The sequence below is a fragment of the Phodopus roborovskii genome, unplaced genomic scaffold, assembly GCF_943737965.1.
Source record: "Phodopus roborovskii unplaced genomic scaffold, PHOROB, whole genome shotgun sequence".
Taxonomy (NCBI): Eukaryota; Metazoa; Chordata; class Mammalia; order Rodentia; family Cricetidae; genus Phodopus; species Phodopus roborovskii.
Genome location: NW_026126689.1, coordinates 4,504,244 through 4,524,074, shown reverse-complemented (window position 1 = coordinate 4,524,074; position 19,831 = coordinate 4,504,244). Strand labels below are relative to the sequence as shown.

The window sequence follows — 19,831 nt, the reverse complement described above, 5'->3', positions numbered from 1 at the left end:
CAGAGGGTAGGCTAAGGAAGATGCTTGGAGTCTTTTCTGCAGAGTAGAAATAGACTCTAAAAATAAAATTCAGTTTTGATAGAAGAGTAAGCTTTCTGTTCTCACATTTCTAGGTGATAGTCACGCGATATTCCAGTTCAGATCATGAGGCTCTAAAATACGTAAATATTTGGCAAGTTTTACAAGAGTGTGCTGATACAAAAAACACAGTGCATGCATACAGACACACGGTCCCAAGGAAACTCAAGAAATGAAACGGACCATAAAGGCTGCTTTGGTGTCTGTGTCCACACCAAGCTGCTGCAGAAACGGAGAGGAGCTTCCCTCTCTCAAATGTTCCTGGCACCCATGAACTGAAAATGTGAGAGGAACATCACAGAAATTAATGCTAGCCTCAAGGCGGCTAGCAAAGAGCTGGCTGAGGAAGGGGTTTTGTTATGATATTGCCATGGTTACCCGTCTCCTAAGCTGTGTGATCCTTTATCTCCTACGAACAGGTGAGTCCTGGGAATCCGTGAGTGACAAATGGCTACAGCTTGTAGATCAGGGCTCAGATGTTTGCCCGGAAGGCTTCAGAATTTGCTCTTTTCACCCAGAAGGCTGTCTCAACCACTGTGTTCTTCATTCATAGGCTCCGCGGAGGACCAAGTCACCCAGACTCCAAGACACCTCATCACAGAACCTGGGAAGAAGTTGATAATAAGTTGCTCTCAGAATATGAATCATAACTCTATGTTCTGGTATAGACAAGACTTAGGTCTTGGTCTAAAGTTGATTTATTACTCAGTTAATGTTAATATTACCGATAAGGGAGAAGTCTCTGGTGGGTATAGTGTCTCTAGAAAACAAAAAAGTGCCTTTCCTCTGACACTGGAATCTACCAGAGTCAGCCAGACCTCCCTGTACTTCTGTGCCAGCAGCCAACAGAGCCCCACACAGCCAGCTGCTCCCTGCACAAATAGGACAGCCACATGGGCAAGAAGCCTCCTCTCCAAATGAGAGAAAGTAACATCTTTTCGGAATGCCATGGAAGCCCTCCATGACTCCACAGCCTCAGGGCCCCTCTGCAGTGCAATTCACTTAGTGAGTTCAGTGAGTGACACCCATACTCCAGTTCTCAACTTCTTACACCACAGAGCCTTTCAAAATTCAGACAGAACAAGCTCCTTGGGTTAGGTCCAGAGTGCCGGGGCATCACGGTGTTTCTTTGCCCATGTTGGGATTAAATCTTCAGATACAGTGGAGCTGCTGCCCAAAGCTGACACTCATAGCCAGTTTGAATCTTCTCATATTACTGGCTTTATTGATGCTTTAGTCAGTTGTTTTTGTGTGAGCAGGAATGCCATAGTCTGAATTGTTTACCAAACCAAACTTTGTCATTCACCACTGTGCAAGCTCACAACGTAGGAGTGATATTCACGGCTGCTCTGATGCCCTCCTACACCAAATCCATATGTTTTGCACTTACCTATTAAGTTTGTTGCAGTGACTTTTAAAATAGTTTTCTCCATCTTTGCCATTAGTGTGCAGTATCTCACCTGAGTTTCTCTGACCACCATCCAACCAGCTACCCTGAGTGCCAGCTTTCCAACTGTTCCTGCCCACAAATCTCACTTGGGCTGAAAAACATTCAGTTTCCTTAATTTGCTCTCTAGTGTCCACTGCTTTGTGTACTTGTAAGTCTCCATGCCTTTGTGCTGTTGAGTACTCTGACGCCCTGCCTTCTCATACAGAAGTTTTCCCAATAGGCGTACAGAAGTGTGCCCTATGCTAACCCATTCTTCATCTGTGGCTCTCCTCTGCCAGATCACCTCTCTTGGTAACAGTTAGTCTTCTCTTGGCATCCGGATAGGTTGAGTGCTCTTACAACAGCATGATGTGTTCCCTGTCATGTGCTCTTCTTACAGCTTGAGAAGAGCTAACAGAAATGCCCCAGCCGCACCCACAGATTGCCCACCATGGCCATGGGGTTCTCTGTTGTGTGGCTCTTTGTCTTATTAAAATAGAGAAGTCAGAGGCATAGGGATGATGCCTTGGTTTGCCAGACCCTACAGTCACTAGTTATTATGGAGATACATTACTACCCTCCCTAAATTATCTGGATTTTGTACATAATATCTGTGGGTCACAATTTCACCAAGACACCTGTTAGATATCATCCCGGGGTAGAAGATAAGCTTGGAATGTAACTAACATATGCACCGTAGCTTCTGTGTGTGGATCTTGATATGGGACAGTATTTACCCTACTAGTCACATGGTTCCTAGAGTGCTAAGTGAATGTAATTCTTTAAGAGACAGGGTGTTTCTTTAAGTAAGACTGAGGATTTCTCCCACACTCTAAATCTGTAGCCTCTCTGCCCTCTTCCATCAGTTAGACCACAATTCTGAAAGCCACATCCTCCGGCACAAAATGGCTGTCACAAAGGGAGGAGGTGACCTTTGTTTCCCGAGTCCCGCCCTTACTGGGGGAAACAGTGCTCCCACAGAAAAGAAGCACTCAGAAGAAGCATTCCTTATCTCCCCACACAGGAACACACCTGAAGCCCTGTGCCCTGGAGGGAGGAGTCACAAGGAACCACTTTGGCTTACAATCTGAGTGTTTCTCAGCCTTCCTACTGCTGTGACCCTTTATTGCAAGGGTGACCCCCAACCGTTTAAAAAATATTTCATTGCTATTTCATAACTGTGATTATTTTGTTGCTGTTATGAATTGCAATGTAAATACCTGATATGCGGGATAATGAACACATGACTCCTATGGGGATGGTTACCTACACCTAGGCTGAGAACCCACTGGAACTGCCAGTGTTTTCCTCCAATCCTTTGCTGGCTCTTCCCAAGGGAACTCCTCAACCCAGACTGTGCAACAGAATTAGCTTTATTCTATCCAGTTTGCTTCACCCCACCTTCGGGGAAGACCTGCACTCTACACAGTGGCCCTCTGAGACTGACCGAAGCTTTCCTATCATTTGAGACTGTGTGTCAGAGATCATTTAAACATCAGTGTAACCCTTCTCGCTTAATCATGTCATACCACACTGCACATTTGCAGACTCTGTTCACATTTGTACAGATGTTGCATGAAGCCATCTATTACCAACACTGTCAGGAATTCCTGGCACATGACAAAAACAGAAATATTTTTAATATGTTTTCTTTTTCTTATTTTACATATCGATCTCAGTTCCCTCCCTCCCATCCTCCCATGCTCCCCCACCCCCGACTCCCCCATCCCATTTAAATATGTTTTTCAAGTTATTTGTCTACAGCTCATACTTTATTGCTTTCCCATAAACCCACCTTTGGTGGATCGTTGTACCCACCAGCCCTCTTGGCAAACCTCTAAATGATATTTACACCATAGTTGTCACTACCAGCAGTGAAACTTGAAGAAGACGGACAGATGCTTTGTGAGGAGAACTAGTCTATTGTATGTTGAAAACATCCAACTACAGTTCCAGCCATCTGTGGATACTACACAACAGCAACAATTAGAAGTATCTAAAAATAAATACTATCAGCAGACTAAATTAGTATACTTCAAGACATTTCCACAAGCATGTGCACACACAGGGAGAGATACAAACATGTACTTCTGTGAAGTTCTCTCTGACACCTCCAGACGTTTAAGTCTACAGGAAGGAGGCGAGCTCATGAGTGTGGTCAAGTGCAATGACATCATAGGCAGGCAGGCTAGAGCAGCAAGAGGGACCACACTCTCTTCAGAACTGCCATGAGAGATGGACTCATCGCTGTTGTGGTGCTATGTTTCCTAGGAATAGGTGAGTCCTGGAAATTGGTATGTTCTGGGCACTGAGTGAAAACCACGTAATGTTATTTCCAGGCTGTGTACCGGATTTTTCCAGTATCAGACTGATTGGTAGCCTTGTTTTCTCTTCTTCTCCTCCTCCTTCTTTTTCCTTTTTCTCCTACTCCTTTTCCTCTTCCTCCTCCTCTTCATCTTCTTCTTCGTCTTCTTTGTCTTCTCCTCCTTAGTATGCTTATTCTTCTTATTCTTATTCTTCTTATTCTCCTCCAAAAGACCTTGTGTACATGGAAGTAACCCAGAGGCCAAGATACCTGGTCCAAAGAGTGGGAGAGGAAGTTGTCCTGGAATGTGTACAGGACATGGGCCATGAAAAGATGTACTGGTATCGACAAGACCGAGGTCTGGAGCTACGACTGATTTATTTATCATGCGATGTTGACAGTAACAGTGAACGAGACATCCCTAAAGGATACAGGGTTTCCCGGAAGAAGAGGGAGAATTTCTCCCTGATACTGGAGTCTGCTAAAGCCAACCAGACATCTGTGTACCTCTGCTCCAGCAGTCTATCCACAGCTCTGCACAACCACATTCTCTTCACACAAAAAAGAGCCCCCATGGGAAGGGGGTGCCTCTACCTCACGGCTGAAGCTGTCTTTCATATGACTTAGTGCCAGTTAGAAAGAGGCGGCCACTGAAGAGGAACATCTACACACTCCTATCTCAGCAAAAATAAAAGCATATGATATTTTCACTCCTTTATAATTCGGAAGACAACGTGAACTTAACCTGCCCTGAAGTATGAGATGTCCCTAAACTAAACTCATGAGAGTGACACCCTATGAGATGCCTTCTTTCATATTTACTCTATAGCTCTGCTTAACATTTTAAATAAGTTCATCCTTCACTTTTTAAGACTTTGTTTACTTTGTCCTTTGTGATGTGCCACCAGAGGGCACTAGCATGTCTCTGGTCTTTAGACTGACTTTACTGTCTGTCTAAATGAAAAGATTTATACAGTTTGAATCTTATTTATTCAATTTAAAACCAATCCAGTCTGACTGATTCAGATTCTTTTATCAGTTAAGTCTCATTGGACAGTCTCTAGTCAAGGCAAGAGTAAACCGTGGTGCCACTGATCAAGCTGCAACCAGTCTTACAACCACCAGGATAATGTGTTTCTTGGGAGAATGAAACACAAAATATTACAAGATTTTTTTTTTAAACCACCGAGATAAAACAAACCTGAAACAACATATTTACAACTTTAAATTTCATTCATTTGTATATTTTTGCAGTTGTGCTCATAGACAGGCATGCTTTCCTGAGCACATCCATTCACACATGAATCAGAGGACAACTCACAGGTTGACAGGATTGCCTTCCGATATCTTTACAGTCTAAGCTATGTAGTTGGTCCTATGACAATGTATCAACACTCGGGGAATGTAAAGGAACTCAGTAAAGATGTATTATAATGTTTAGAACTATGTTTCCATGAGAAATTGGACGCTAGCTGATGTGGGATAATAGAGAGCAAGAACAGAACAACTGTCAAAATAAGAAAGTTTAGTGCTCAATCCCCCTGCAGAGGAGGGAAAGACTACCAGGAAATGAAGTCTCCGGACTGAAGCTGACATCCAGGACAGACACAAGGCACCCTTACAGGATGTAACCACTCAGCAGGACTCTCCATAGGGATCTTTGTGTATGTGCAAACATGACCCACGAATCCACTATCGCCCACAGCAGGCATTGCCAAGATTGGGATCGGATGAAGGCGTTCGCGTTCTCATTGCTACCAGGATCATCTGCATGCCATCAAAGTCGAGTCTCTGGTTCAGAATTTGCCACCTGAACATCATGCCCTGCCACATGCCTCCTCCTCCTTGCCCATGTCCTGCAGCCCGAGCAGAGAGGAAAGGGACTGGAATGAAATGAAAATAAGCAGAGATGAAATAGCATGCCTGGGACTAAAATATTGCTGAAAAAGGAGGCTTGAATCTGTGCAAAAATTGCAAGTAATGTTCTAAGAAAAGTTCAAAATATAGCTTCATAAAAGTACATAAAAATCTCACTAACCATCTGAAAATACTGCCTATTATTTCAACATATATGTCATTTTGAAATGGAAGATTTCTTTGGGGGAAAAAAAGGCCCCTCTAAATCTACCCATGAAAACACGGGTTTTAATTATAAAATCAGGCCACTGTAACAGTGAATTATCTGATACGAAATGGAGGGGCAGACTTGACCAAAACACATTATATGCATGCAATGATAGTCTCAAGTAATAAAAAGTATTTTATTTTTATTGGAAATATTCACATGGAATATTCTGATAATGTGTTCCTCTTCCCCATATCCTTCCATATTTTTCTTACCTCTCCATCCATCCAGCTTCTGCTATACCCACAGGTCGGTGCCTTTCCTCTTGCAGGAGATGGGACTATTACATAGACCCACAACTGCACAGTGTGCGGAGGGTGAGAGGTTTTAGAAGACTCGGTCCTAAAGGAGATGTCTTCACTGAACCCCTCCCCTCAGGGCTTAGGGAGTTACACAAAAAGAGGCTGCAGAAAAATTACCAGAGCCAGAGAGGATGGATGACACCAAAAAAACGGGGAAAAATTGTTTAAACATGGCATTCTTTGCTGGGACACAGAGGGACAGAGCTTTTCCTGCAGAGAGCAAGGACAAGGGAAGTAATTGTTTCTTCCCTGTACGTAGTTCAGCCAATGTAACCCAATGATCTGACACATAGGCAATATTTTCCTACAATTAAACACAACGAACCTGGGTTAAAATATGGTGCTCCTGGCCACACGGCTTGTGAACCTGGTCACCATGCTTTACACTGCCCATCCTGAAGTTCTGTTTGTTGGCTCTTAGAAGCTACACATCCCATTTGCCTTAATCTTTTTAATGCCTGCCCAGTACCGTTATTCTCTGGTTCCTTCCTCCACCCGTGCTTCTAAAGAGTCTAGGTTCTTTTAGCAGGATTGCCTCCCCACTAACAATCTAGGGGTTTGCAAGCTGCTGAAACATTGTTTTGCTTAGTGGATACACAGCCTGTATTTTTGACAACATTTGTGTCTCTGGAAACCTCTGCTCTAATCTGAACTGATTGCTCACTAGTTCTATTGCCCAGTTGTCACCCTTAAGATTTTTGTTCCTTAGTCTGAACTAGATTCTCCACTTTTCCGATTCCCTGGTCTCTTTTCCTTTTGGTTCACTGCGTCTGTCTGCCAGGGAAACATTATCCTATCCGGTAATGTCCTACGAGAAACGAAACAAAAGTGAAAGTTTTGCCCTTAACATAAATTTAAATGTCTTTATGTCTTTTGTACCTTGGGTTAGTGGGGAAATCTGCGTTGAAAATTACATTCTATCTGCATTTTATAGACTTTTCCATGACATTTCATACTTCACTGTTATCAAGAAATCGATGATTGCTGGATAAGAAAGAGCCACTTTTCTTTAGGGGCATGGGGCTTAAGAGCTAGCCCAGGAGTCGATCCTACACCCACACACACACAGACAGCTCTAACTGGACTCGGTGGAATTACAAAATGCAGAGCACATGAAATTTGGGGAATAAAAATGGTATGTGGAGGAGCTGGAGTAATTGTGGATAGGAGTGGGGGGAATGCCTTGATCCAAATACACTATATGCGCATTTGACACTTGCAATCGATAAAATAATCTAACGTTGTTTACCTTTTCAATTGTGTTAATTTTTAATTTATGGTTCAATTCGTAAGTTTTCTTATACTAAGAATTTTTAATTCTCAGAATTTTGGAATTCTGTGAGGATAAACCTTGGATTTGCTCGTTCTATACTCATTAAACACAGGTGAACATATGTTTGATGGACACACAGAGGCATACACAAGCATATATACACACACTTGAATATAAATGGTGAGGATGTCCTAAACTGTGAAAGAATGAAAGAGAAAGCAGGAGCATAATTTATAATGGGATCTTAGAATCAGGGGGATAAGATAGGGTAGATTCTCCATGACTATCTTCCTGGATCCCATATTTACTTTAGGAAGCTGGACTTGCAATCTCAGGGGCCAGTTAGAAAAACACAGTAAAGTATTAAAATGAGGCAGTGTTTGGTAGCCCCAATGCTAGTCCTTGGCTCTAAGATTACAAAGAAATGAATTAGAGTCCTAAATTTGTCATTCCTTTTTAGATTCCATGAATTTGTGTGAGTTCTCTAAGTAATATATATATATATATATATATATATATATATATATATATGTATGTATGTATGTGTGTGTATATATATATATGTATGTGTGTATATATATATATATATATATATATATATATATGTCCAATTTGTAAAATTCAGTGACAATGGTGTTGAAATAATGTATCCTCCGGCTGGAGAGATGGCTCAGAGTTTCAGAGCATGTCTGGCCCTGAAGAGGATCCAGGTTTGGTTCCTAGAACACCCATTATGGCTCATGACTATCTGCAACTCCAGTTTAAGAGGCTTTCTTCTTGACCTTCAAGGGCCCCAGAACATTCATATACATAAATAAAATAAATAACTCTAATTTTAAAAATAGCTCAACTCACAAACAAGAAAAAATAGCTCTGGTTCACCAAAGACAATGTTGCCTCTCATTTGTGTTTGTGTACTCAAAAGTATCACAAATGTATCAATAATGATGAATAGCTGAATGTTATACAGATAAGCAAGTGCATTTTGGGATGCCTTCAGAATGAATGACTCATCCTAAGTATCCTAAGTGAACAGCTACATAGTTCCCCTAGGGGGCAATGTTTTTTTTTTTTTTTTTTTTTTTTTTTTTTTTTTTTATGTTTAGCAAAAAGTCAACTCCTACAAAAAAGAAACTAACAGAATGATTAAGGAATCTATTACACTGTGTGGGAAGGAAAGGTGAGCGTGAGCTTGAAGTTTTAGTGCTTTTGTCAGAAAAGAGACGGTTGCTTAAGGATGTGGACTCTCCTGTTACTTCTCCTGGGCCAAGGTAGGAACTTTGTCCTGAGCAGAACCTGGGGTCAGAGAAGAAGATGTTTTAGATTAGAGGATTCTGACAGAAAGTGTTGGTAAAAGGGATGGGGTGTGCTACATGATTTAGGCAGTCAGGTGATACCTGAGCAAATAAAGCAGACATCTTTGTCTTCAGACGTATCTGACTGGAAACATGTCTGTCTTCATGGATCTCTGTCTCTCTTAAACCAGGCTCTGTGTTCAGTGTCCTTCTCTACCAAGAGCCGAAGCAGGATATCTGTCAAAGTGGAGTCTCGCTGAAAATCCAGTGTGTGGTTGACACTCAAGTTGTTGGGTTGTTCTGGTACAGACAGTTCCAGGGACAGAGCCTGGTACTCATGGCAGCTGCAAATCAAGGCTCCGAAGCCACATATGAGAGTGGATTTACCAAGGACAAGTTTCCTATCAGCCGCCCAAACCTAACGTTCTCTACTTTGATAGTGAACAACGCAAGGCCTGAAGACAGCAGCTTGTATTTCTGCAGCTCTGGAGACACAGTGCTGGTTGCAGACGACAGATCTCAGCAAGAACACCGTCTCCCTCTCCCCAGCTCTGCCCAGATGAGACTGAGGGCTCTGACAATGTACTCAGTATGAAAACCACAGCTTCCCAAAGGGGGCTATGGCAGGCGTGCCGCGTGATTATCAGATTATACTTTGCACCAGTCACAGCAAAGATTCCAGTTTCAACGACTGCTCACAGCTCTCACACAAAGATCAGACACAGCTCCGAATACACCGAGCACAAGCCACGTATAGACACAGCTCCGCGTTGGCTAGACATGAACTATCTGCTGGGTCACTGTGGGGAACACTTTTGTCCTTGACCTAATTTGATACTATTGCCGCAAGATCCAGAGCAGCCAGGGCGGGGCCTCATGGGCAGGGCCATCGGAGGTTAACAGAGCTTGTCAGTGCAGTACTGTTGCACATGGAAGAAGTTGGGCGGCAATAAGGCCTCCTAAAGCAGAACCATTGCCAGCCACTGAGTTGCTACAACTGAGGTAGTTCCCTAAAGACATTCATGAACTGTTTAAAGCAATTGGGTTACCATGACAACAGTCTAGTGGTCACCAAAAGATGCCTGTTTGGTGTGCAATTTCCTGCTTAAGGCAGTTGGGTGCAAGGGAAAGTCATGGAAACTGTCAGAGTCACATCAGGCCTCCAGAAATCTGATCTGTCAATCAGAGTCACACACCAGGTCTCCAGAAGCGTGATCTGTCAATCAGAGTCACACACCAGGCCTCCAGAAGCCTAATCTGTCCATCAGAGTCACACACCAGGCCTCCAGAAGCCTAATCTGTCCATCAGAGTCACACACCAGGTCTCCAGAAGCGTGATCTGTCAATCAGAGTCACACACCAGGCCTCCAGAAACCTGATCTGAAAGAAAAACAGACATAAAAGGGTCTTACAATAAAGAATTATCATAAAAAGAAAAAGAAAAAAGAAAACCACAGCTTCTGAGTGACAGCTGTTCATATTCTGTAGCCACCACGGATGTGAATAGTGATGAAGATGGAGAGAGGATCTCTAGGACTTACTAGAGAACTCATGAGAGACTTGGAACAAATTTTCACCCAGAAACATGCTTACTCTATTAACAGATACAATCTGTCTGCAAGTAACAGAACCAAAACTCTTTTGTTTTATCTCACATGATTGGGTATATTGCTGGACTATTATACTAATGTTTGCTGACTGATCTTGTTAAATAAGACTACAAAGTCTTCCAAATACCCGAAGTGACACATTGGCAAAACTTCAGGAGCTCCTTTTGGTGATCTTTGGAATATTCCAAGAGGTCTGACTCACATTGGACTATCTTCTTTAATGACTGGTGGCACGTTCTTATCACCACAAAGAAAGAGGCACCGTTCTTAATCCTTCCTTGAGATGTGCTTCCTTAGGCTGTACTAGTCATCTTCGTTTGTTAGCTATCATGGAAAGTTAAGAAAGGCCTATGATCAGAGCTTCCTGCTGCCAGGGATAGGTTAACCAGACCCAGAGAGAATCTATTATAAGATAAATGTGGCGGCACAGCCTGCAGCCTGTGAGGATGGGAAGATTAGGACTTCAAGTCCAGTCTGAACTGCATAACCCATTCTCAAAAGAAAAGGAAAAAAAAAAAAAGCTAGGAAGACAAAAACAAATAAAAACAGCTTCTGGTAAATGGGGAGTCTTGTATGGACCCCTCCATCAGTTATTTGCCATAGAAAGGAAGCAGAAAAGAAAATTCACTGTGATTGCTTCAGGCTTGGGCTATGTCTTGTGACTTGCCTGTCTCTTTAGATATAGAGCAATAACACAGACAGTTTATATTGTGTGGTGTCTGATGTTTATGGCTAGGCAGCAATGGATAGCAGAGGACTGAGATTTACATCTCAGGCATCATGCCTGGGATGGATGGAACCTTACCTGTACGTGCCTCACTAGGACCAAACGGAGGGAGCCTAGGAAATAGCCCTCTCTGGGTTTTATTCCCCACAAATGCCATGCCAGGCGGCAGTGCTGAAGGAGGTCCTGATTTTAGGGGGATGCATCTCCTCCTGTGTTGTTGGTCTATTATGGCATAGAGCATATTTCCATATTCAGAGGGCTCTGTTTCTTTATTCCGTTTGACCTCCAACTGATCATCCCCACCCCCCACCCAAACAAAAGGTACTACAGTAAATGGGTACAGACAGAGAATAAGGACAAAATAATAGCTTCTACATGGTACCTCACAACTGTCAGCCATTCTAGTCCCAAAGGTTCTGACTCCCACTTGTGACTTCTGCACGGTATCGCGCGCGCACACACACACACACACACACACGCACACGCACACCTACATGATACTCATATATGCATACAGAAGAAACACATATACATAATTTAAATTTTTTTCAATTTTGGCTCACAGAGCTGTGAACTTTCTTATTAGAAGTGTGTTTGGTTTACTAAAGATGTCATATAGATACACTTCCTTTTAAAGTTTGCTTCTAGGAATGTTTCCATTTCCTCCATTATTTCTTCAATGGCCAGTTGTTGGCCATTCAAACATTCTTTATTAAATTTCTATGTATTCATATTGTATCTCCTTTTTTAATTGTTTCTGACTTTATTCTGTTCTCAAAGAATGCAGGAACTTTTTATTTGTGAAGAGTAGTGTTTATAGCTTGAGGTGTGATGTGTTGTGGAGAAGGTTTCAGACATTGTTGAGAAGAATGTGTGTTCTTTAGGTGGAAAGTTCATAAACCTCACATCTACTTGGTTTATGTAGCGCTTGAACTTCAAAGTGGAATTTCCACTTGAATGGCATAGACATTAAGAGAATACGATGTTGCAACCACTCACTATCTCTGTGTCTCCTTCTATTTGTCCTTTAATACGTAATAGATACTTTTATGAAGTTGAATTCACAAATGTAAAGTGTTTTACATTTGGTGTGTATTATACATTTTATTAATACACAGTGATGTGATTTATCTGTTTGACGAAATTTTTCGCTGATGTCTATTTTGAAAGGTGCGTGTTTGTTTATGTCTACTTGTTTCCACTGGCCCTTCCTTAATACATACTTCCCATCATTTCACCTCTAGTTTCTGTTTGTCCTTGCCATTTAAGTGTGTTTCTTTTGTACAAATACAAATTGCCATTCTACATCTTTGATGTGGATAATTAAGACTATTTGCCCTATGTATTATTATTAAGCAGTATTGATGGTTCTTGCAATGTTGAATTTCCCCTGGATTATCCCAGTCTTCTAATATATGATTTTTTGCACTAACTCATCTTAAATGTTTGCTTATTTACTGGTTTGAGTTTGTGTTTGATTTATTTGTTCACTTCTCCTTATATATTTATATACCTCCTTATATATTTATTTTTCCTTATGTCTTTTGTTTGTGAGTTTCCTCATTTGTGAAAATGATTCCCTTAAATGTTTTCTGAAATTATAAAGAAATAATAATGAATCACTCACTTTGTTTGTGATTATCCTGCAAAGTCTTTTTCTCTTCATAAAATTCAAGGGATAGCTGTGCTGGTTATAGTAATATTACTTGGCAGGTATTTACTTTTAGGGCTTGAAAAATACTATTAACTTTGTTTTAGATTTTATAGGTTCTGCTGAGAGATCAGGGATAATTATCATGCTTATGTATTTTTGACAATTTCTTATTACTATGTAAAATTTTCTTTTATTTTTATTCTTAGAATGTGAAATTGAACATTTCCTTTTTAATGCCTTTTGTAGTTGAATATCAATTTAGTTTCTAGGTTTTGAAAATTTTGACAATAATTCCACAAATACGTTATCATTTACTTTGGTTGGTATCTCAAAATGCAAGGTAACCTCGTGGATCCTTAGATTTTTATCTTTTGATTATGTCCCAAATTCTGAATCTTACAGTCATGTCTTTTTGTCCTTAATTTCTTGTCTTGGCATTAATTTTCTTAATCCTTATGTTCAGAACCTTATTGTTTGTTTGTGTTTTCCTTTCCTGATTCACCTACACTGTCTGTCTTTCTTAACACAGTGCTCATATTGGAATCTTGAGGTATCCCTTTTTAAAATAATTTAGCCAAATTTAGGACCATAGTTTCCTTGCTAAATTTCCTGCCTATGATTATAAAATAAATGTATTGCTTCACCCAATTTTCTTTCTTAGTTTCCTTTGAGCTCACTGATAATTTTAAAAATGAAATATTTGAAGTCTTCATCCATATTTGAATAGATTGGAATTCAGTTATTGAGGAGTTGAAAACTTTTAGACATATTTTATTCTTGAGTTTTTCATATACTTTTTATATTTTTATATTATTATTTATTCACTTACTGTGTTGTTTATCTTGTTCTGATTTTTTTTGGTGAGGTTATTGTTAATGGGAATATTGCTGTTGGTGTTGAGATTAGTAGTGCTTTGAGGAGAGAGAGTTGCCACCAGTAACAAAAAGCAGTAAAGAGCAGCCAGATTTTTAGTTTAATGACCCTCAACTGGAGATGTCAACTCCATCATCAGTATTTTAAAACAAAGCAACTATGATAGTCAATTAAAGTCAAAGAGTTTAACATATAATTAGAATAAAAATCTTCATAGTTAAGTAATAAAAAAGAGGATAGCCTGGGAAAAAGAAACATATAGAAGAAAACATAGATTAGAAAATATGTGGGATAAACATGTAAGAAGTAACACTGTTGCCGTATGTGTGTGGGACAAACATGTAAGAAGTAACATTGTTGCAGTATGTGTGTGGGACTAGCATATGAGGTGATACTGTTGCTGTGTGTGGGACTACCCTGTAAGAAGTAATTGTGTTGCTGCAAGGCTTGTCAGTTAAGTGTGCTTGAAGTTCTTGCAGAGGACCCTACCTATGTTCAGTTTCCAGAACCGCCCCCCCGCCAGCTCATAGGAATTGATGCTTTCTTCCTGCTTCTGTGGGCACCTGCTTTCCTGAGCGACAGCTTAATTCACACAGGCACAGACATATGCACATAAACAAACAAAAAAATTAGAAAGATAATACTGAGGGAGGATACTATGAACACAGAGAAGGAGAAAGCATCAAAATGAAATATATCTTTCTTCTCAAGCTTGATATCTGCACTTTATCTTAAGGGGTTGTGGGGAAAATGTTTATGTGCTTATATACACGCCATCCAAGTAAACTAAACCAGAAAGTATTGAAGACTGGGTTTCATCTCCTCTTCCCAGCCAGAATGGATGCACGTGGAGGGAGCCACCACTTATTGCTTCCACCAAGTCAGACTAATTAATGTGCAGCTATTTCAATATCCTCTCCCGCCACAGCATCCCATGTGTGCTTTGTGTGAGAAATTTCCGGGTAGCGGCTGCTTCTGTTGATCTCTGTGGCACTCTGAGGATGTTCAAACTTACTCAAGCCGAGGCTGTAGTGTAGCATGAGGCTTTGACTGATCTTCCTAAGGCCTCTCGACTCACTTTAGCACCTCCCTCCCAACTTGTTTTAACACAAAGATGAGCTCTCTCTCCTCTCTCAAACCAGTTCCACGGATGAGTTACCCTTAGCTTATCTCATTGGCCTGGTAGCACTTTTCACACAACAAGACATATGATGCTTCTGTTAATTAGAGCCAAGTACCCATCAGTTTCCTATGTCCAGACTGACTCCACAGATGCTCTGATGGTGGGCTAGAGAAGATAGGGGAAATTTGGGGATTTAGGTGTTGTCCTAGCCACTCTCCAGCTGAGAGGTTTCACTCCATGTTATCTCCCAAGGCTATGCCCATGCATACATGAGCAACCTGTGTGATGTCATACGTTATTACCGCCACTTGTTTATTGTGTGTCACACAGATTCCCCCACCTTAATCAGCAGTTTGCTAGAGTGCAGCCTGGTATGATCAATGCCTTCTCAAACACTAGACACCATACTTCATTAGAGAAGTCAATTTGTTATAAAGTTGCTTCTCCTTCTATTGGTTATTTAGTTACATGCATTCCAGATTATTAACATGAGAAATAATGAAATCTCCCAGTTGCAATAAAATCAGATCACGTGATATATATTGTTTGGGATTTGTTCTGTTAACCTAGTAATATTTCATGAAAATCGTTGCATTCAAATGTTACTTTTACATTTATGAATATATTTTACTGTATGGAGCACCACCATCCAAATATTCTCATGTTCTTACAAGCAAAACCAGTGGGCGGGTAGTTATTCCCATGCAGGATGGCAGAACTATTTTATTTTAAAGGAAACTGAGTATGTATGTTGGTTTGTTTTTGTTAAAAGCTTGGGATAGAAAAATAAAGCCTTCTTTATCCCTACTTTTCATAGTTACTTCTTATGCAAGTATTTATTGAACCATCATCTCCCCAAAGATAACTTCCCTGTCTACTCACCCTGAAAACTGTGTTGTGTTGATACTTTACCATGCTTTAAGAACACCTAATCATTATCTTTTAAATAAAATATGGATAAATAGATAGATGGCAGACAGAGAGATGATAGAATTAATTATACTTTTTTTTTACTTCAGGCAATGTACATATATATAAGTTCAATGAGAACAAACCTCTATTTTTCTCCTTTATTTTCATTCACTCTAAGCATAGAAGTCTGGAAGTGCACCCAGAATTCAGTAAATATTTGTTAAGTAAACATCACCTACGTAAAGGGGAAATTTATCAAGCAGCAATAGATGCCCTCATATGCCCACCACACAAAAACTTTACACATTCATCTGAGGCTAGATAACCTAAGCCAATAAAAGATTAGACAGTCATGGAGCCATAAATGTAAAGCCAGCAATAGCACCCAAGAGCTGAAACAGGAGAGTTGTGAATATGAGTATATCAGCCACCATTAGAGACTCTGAGGTTGTTCTAAAAGGGAAGTTCTAAAAATTATTTATTTTAGTGAAGCTATGTATTTGGTTAAGGCTAACAAGATGTATGCACCCACTTCTCCTCTGCTGGTTTTCCCAAGGATGTGAAACAGAGCAGGTGTTGTGCGTTTGGAAAGGCAAAGCCAGAGCAGCCTCAAGCACGATGCTTTCAATGTCCAAGGTTTCCTCACTGGCACTGTACGAGTGCCAGGGCAGGCGGACAATTCTCCTATGGGACTTGGAAATCTGTACAGGACCTGTCTGGTCCCGTTCACCTAGGAGAGACAAATTTACCAGCTGTAAACGTGTGGCATGGTCTACACATATTATGAACAATGTCAAATGGAGAAAGCTGTTGACTGAATTATTTAACACCAAATTTTGTCTGGGTGATATAATTTGAATCTAACATCACACACACACACACACACACACACACACAAATTTAGTGTATTAAACGTTGCATTTCATGGAAATCACAGGTGGAACCTACACTGGAGATTTCCAGTTTACTCTTCATTAGTCTCAACTCACCTAAGCCATCCCAATAAGCCCAGAAAGTGAATTGAAAGAGTAACACTCACCATTTAGTTATACCAGATGTTCAACTTTTAATAATCGCGAACATTGTAACTATTAACCCTCCTTATTCATCTCTCTATGGTGAACAGAGCCTTCATAATGACTAAAAAAAAAGTGGAAATAGCGTCCCCTCTGTATGCAACTTTCTTATTGATCTTAAGTTCAAGGTAAGGAACAGAAGAGGGGAAAGGGGGTATTAGTCACACTTATCACCTACCTAGAATAGATTGATTGATTGATTTAGTGGCATTAATATTTATGGGACCTAAACATGAACTCCCCAGAATGAATCATGTTATGCTAGTAGAGTCACTTAAGTTAGAGGCATGTACTAGGGATACTGTTGGTGTCCAGCTGTCCTTGCTGCCTCCTCTGATGCATATTTTTAAGTTATTTCTGGATTTTAACTCTCTCATGATGATCTGTTTTATCCTGAGCTTGTTTTGGAGTTCTATGTGGTAGACATGTTTTTGGCTTGCTTTCAAAGCGTATGACTTAAGATGTCTCTTTTGTTTGTTTCCTTTGAAAGCAGGTTGGTTTATGAACATTCAGTTCATGAATTTTATGGCATTTGGTCTTTTGTACTCTACAGATTTCTCCAATGTTTAATTGAGAGTGGGTGAAATGTTTAGGGAAAAGGATACTTGGAAGTACAGATAATTTATTTTAGTAAGTACATAATTCAACTCATAAGTATTTTTAAAATTAAAACACATAGGCAAATGTAACTTGGCTTCATAGTTCCAGGAATCTGAGACATTTGTTTAATTTATTAATTTTAATTTATTTATTTTGTACCAGTAACTGAAACATCCTAGGCAAGAGAATAAAAATAAAATCGTATACAGACAGCTTGCTTCAGTTTGGAATCTAATAAAAGCTGAAGAATAACTAATTAATAGGCAACTTACAAATTAGTAAGATTTCTGGAGATAGCTAAGTTCAAAGATTTTTAAAATAGGAAATTAATTTAAAATTTAAATTCTATGATATAACTAAAGACACATCCTGATAAACCTGACTGACCTCAATAGTGTAATCATCTAAATTCTGAATGAAAGGAAACGATACTTAGAGCATGTTATAAGTTGGAAACTAGAAGAAAAAACCAATCCCATGATATACTAAGATTTTCCATTTGTAAAGTTCACTCTACCCTAGGAAGTTTATTCCCATACTTGGGTAAGTCTTACTTAACCCTTGAGTGTCTCTCTCTTGCTAGCCCTTAGTCTTAAACCTATATTAAAATATATGTAATAAAAACTCCAACTCTGTTTCAAACTGGCTAAGTATAATTCATTCCTGCAAGGTCTATAAATGGTTATAGGAACTACTCAAGCTGCTGATGGTTACAGTTAAATCTCTATCCCTTACATCTACATATTCTAGGGCAGTGATTCTCAACTTGTGGGTTGAGACACTCTTGGCAAATCTTTATCTCCAAAGATACTTACATTGCAGTTCATAACAGGAAAAAAATTTCAGTTATGAAGTATCAACTAAAAAAATTTTTTTTGGTTGGGAGTCACTACAATATGAAGAACTGTATGAAAGTGTTGCAGCATTAGGAAGGTTGAGGACCACTAGGGACTCCCAGGGTCAATTATAATTTTGTCTTTCAAGACTTAAAATAGATCCTTCCTGTCTTTGAAAGTCTTCATTTGTAAGTCTAACGGGCCCACATTTCTATGTGATTTGTTGTTTCTGCTCCCTCAACATATTTTCTGATATATATATATATATATATATATATATATATATATATATATATATTTTAATGTGATGAGGTGAGGTTCTTTTCCAGTCTTATCTGTTTGATGAAATACCTCCTGTATTTGTAATATTTGCTTAACTCTGGGAAATACTGTTGTGCATCTTTTGAAATGTTTTTCTATGCTTTTAGGTAACCATTCCTTTTCTATGTCAGCAAAACTCTGCATTTGATCTTTTTTAATAAAAAAAATCATATGAAAATTCACATTCCTCCTTCTTTTACTTTTGTCCTTGTTGGACATTTTAAAAATGCCTCTGGTTTGCCCCCTCTTGCTCTATTCTGTTAATGAACTTTCCATGGAACTTTGTATTTAATTATGCTTTTTTTCCTTTCCAGAATATCAGGCTGGATATTCTTCAATACTTCTATCTCTCTTCCTTTATTGTCTTACATCCCTCCTCTCTGTGTTCAGCCATTTGTATTCTTATTCAGAAGTTGATTTTCTTCTTGGGTGTCTTTGAAATTACTTATAATCATTTTAATCATCCTCCTGAGTTCTCTGTCTGGGATTTCATCTAATTGATTCTTATTGGATGCCATTACTATAGGATTAGATTTTTTTTTTTTTTTGATGAATCATGCTTTTCCTTTTTATTCTTGTACTGAATTAGGATGTAGACATCTGGAGTTCTTTCATGGATTGCTTTACTATTTTTTTCCAGTAATATTCTTTCAGCTGAGTTATTTTCAATGTTCAAGTGTGACCTAAATATGGTAGGGTTGAGATACATACAAAGTACATAATATTATTTTGGGTGGAGACTGGAATGATAGCTCGCCAGTTCAGAACACTGGCTGTTCTTCCAGATTCCATTTCCAGCAGTCATACGGTAGCTTAAAACTATCTGTAACTTCAACTCCAGGGCCCCCTTTTCTGGCCCCCATGGAACCAGTGAAGCACATCATACATAGACCTACATGCACATACGCAAGGAAAATACTCATACATGTAAGATAGTAAAACGGCTTTGAAAACATTGTTCTTAGTAATTAACATATAAATTTCTTGCTGTAGCAATATCTGACATTTTATCATAAGCATTTTCTTTCTCTTCTTTCCTTGTTAACATTTGGTAACTGTTCCAAATAATGGTTTTCTATGCGTGTATACATTGTTGAGTCATGATATTTCTATTCATGTATGCATTGTAGAAACTTTTTCCAGTTTTCCCCGTTCCCACTTCTGTTATTAACCCTTCCTTGGAATAGACCCTATTGTAATTTTATGTGGTTTTATAAATATCTAGACTCTGTGTATGAGAGAAAATTGGAGTATTTTTGAGTCCAGTGTATTTTTGTAATATGATTTCCAGT

The 19,831-nt window shown here is 39.5% G+C and overlaps 1 gene segment (V, D, J or C); it reads left to right on the top strand.

Annotated features, from left to right (window-relative positions):
* The window catches only part of LOC127214216 (T-cell receptor beta-1 chain C region-like), a 123,792-nt gene that overhangs the window by 26,434 nt on the left and 77,527 nt on the right, over positions 1–19,831 (top strand). The window contains 1 exon segment of the C gene segment in view: positions 4,045–4,336. Within this exon segment, the coding sequence occupies positions 4,045–4,336 (292 nt within the window).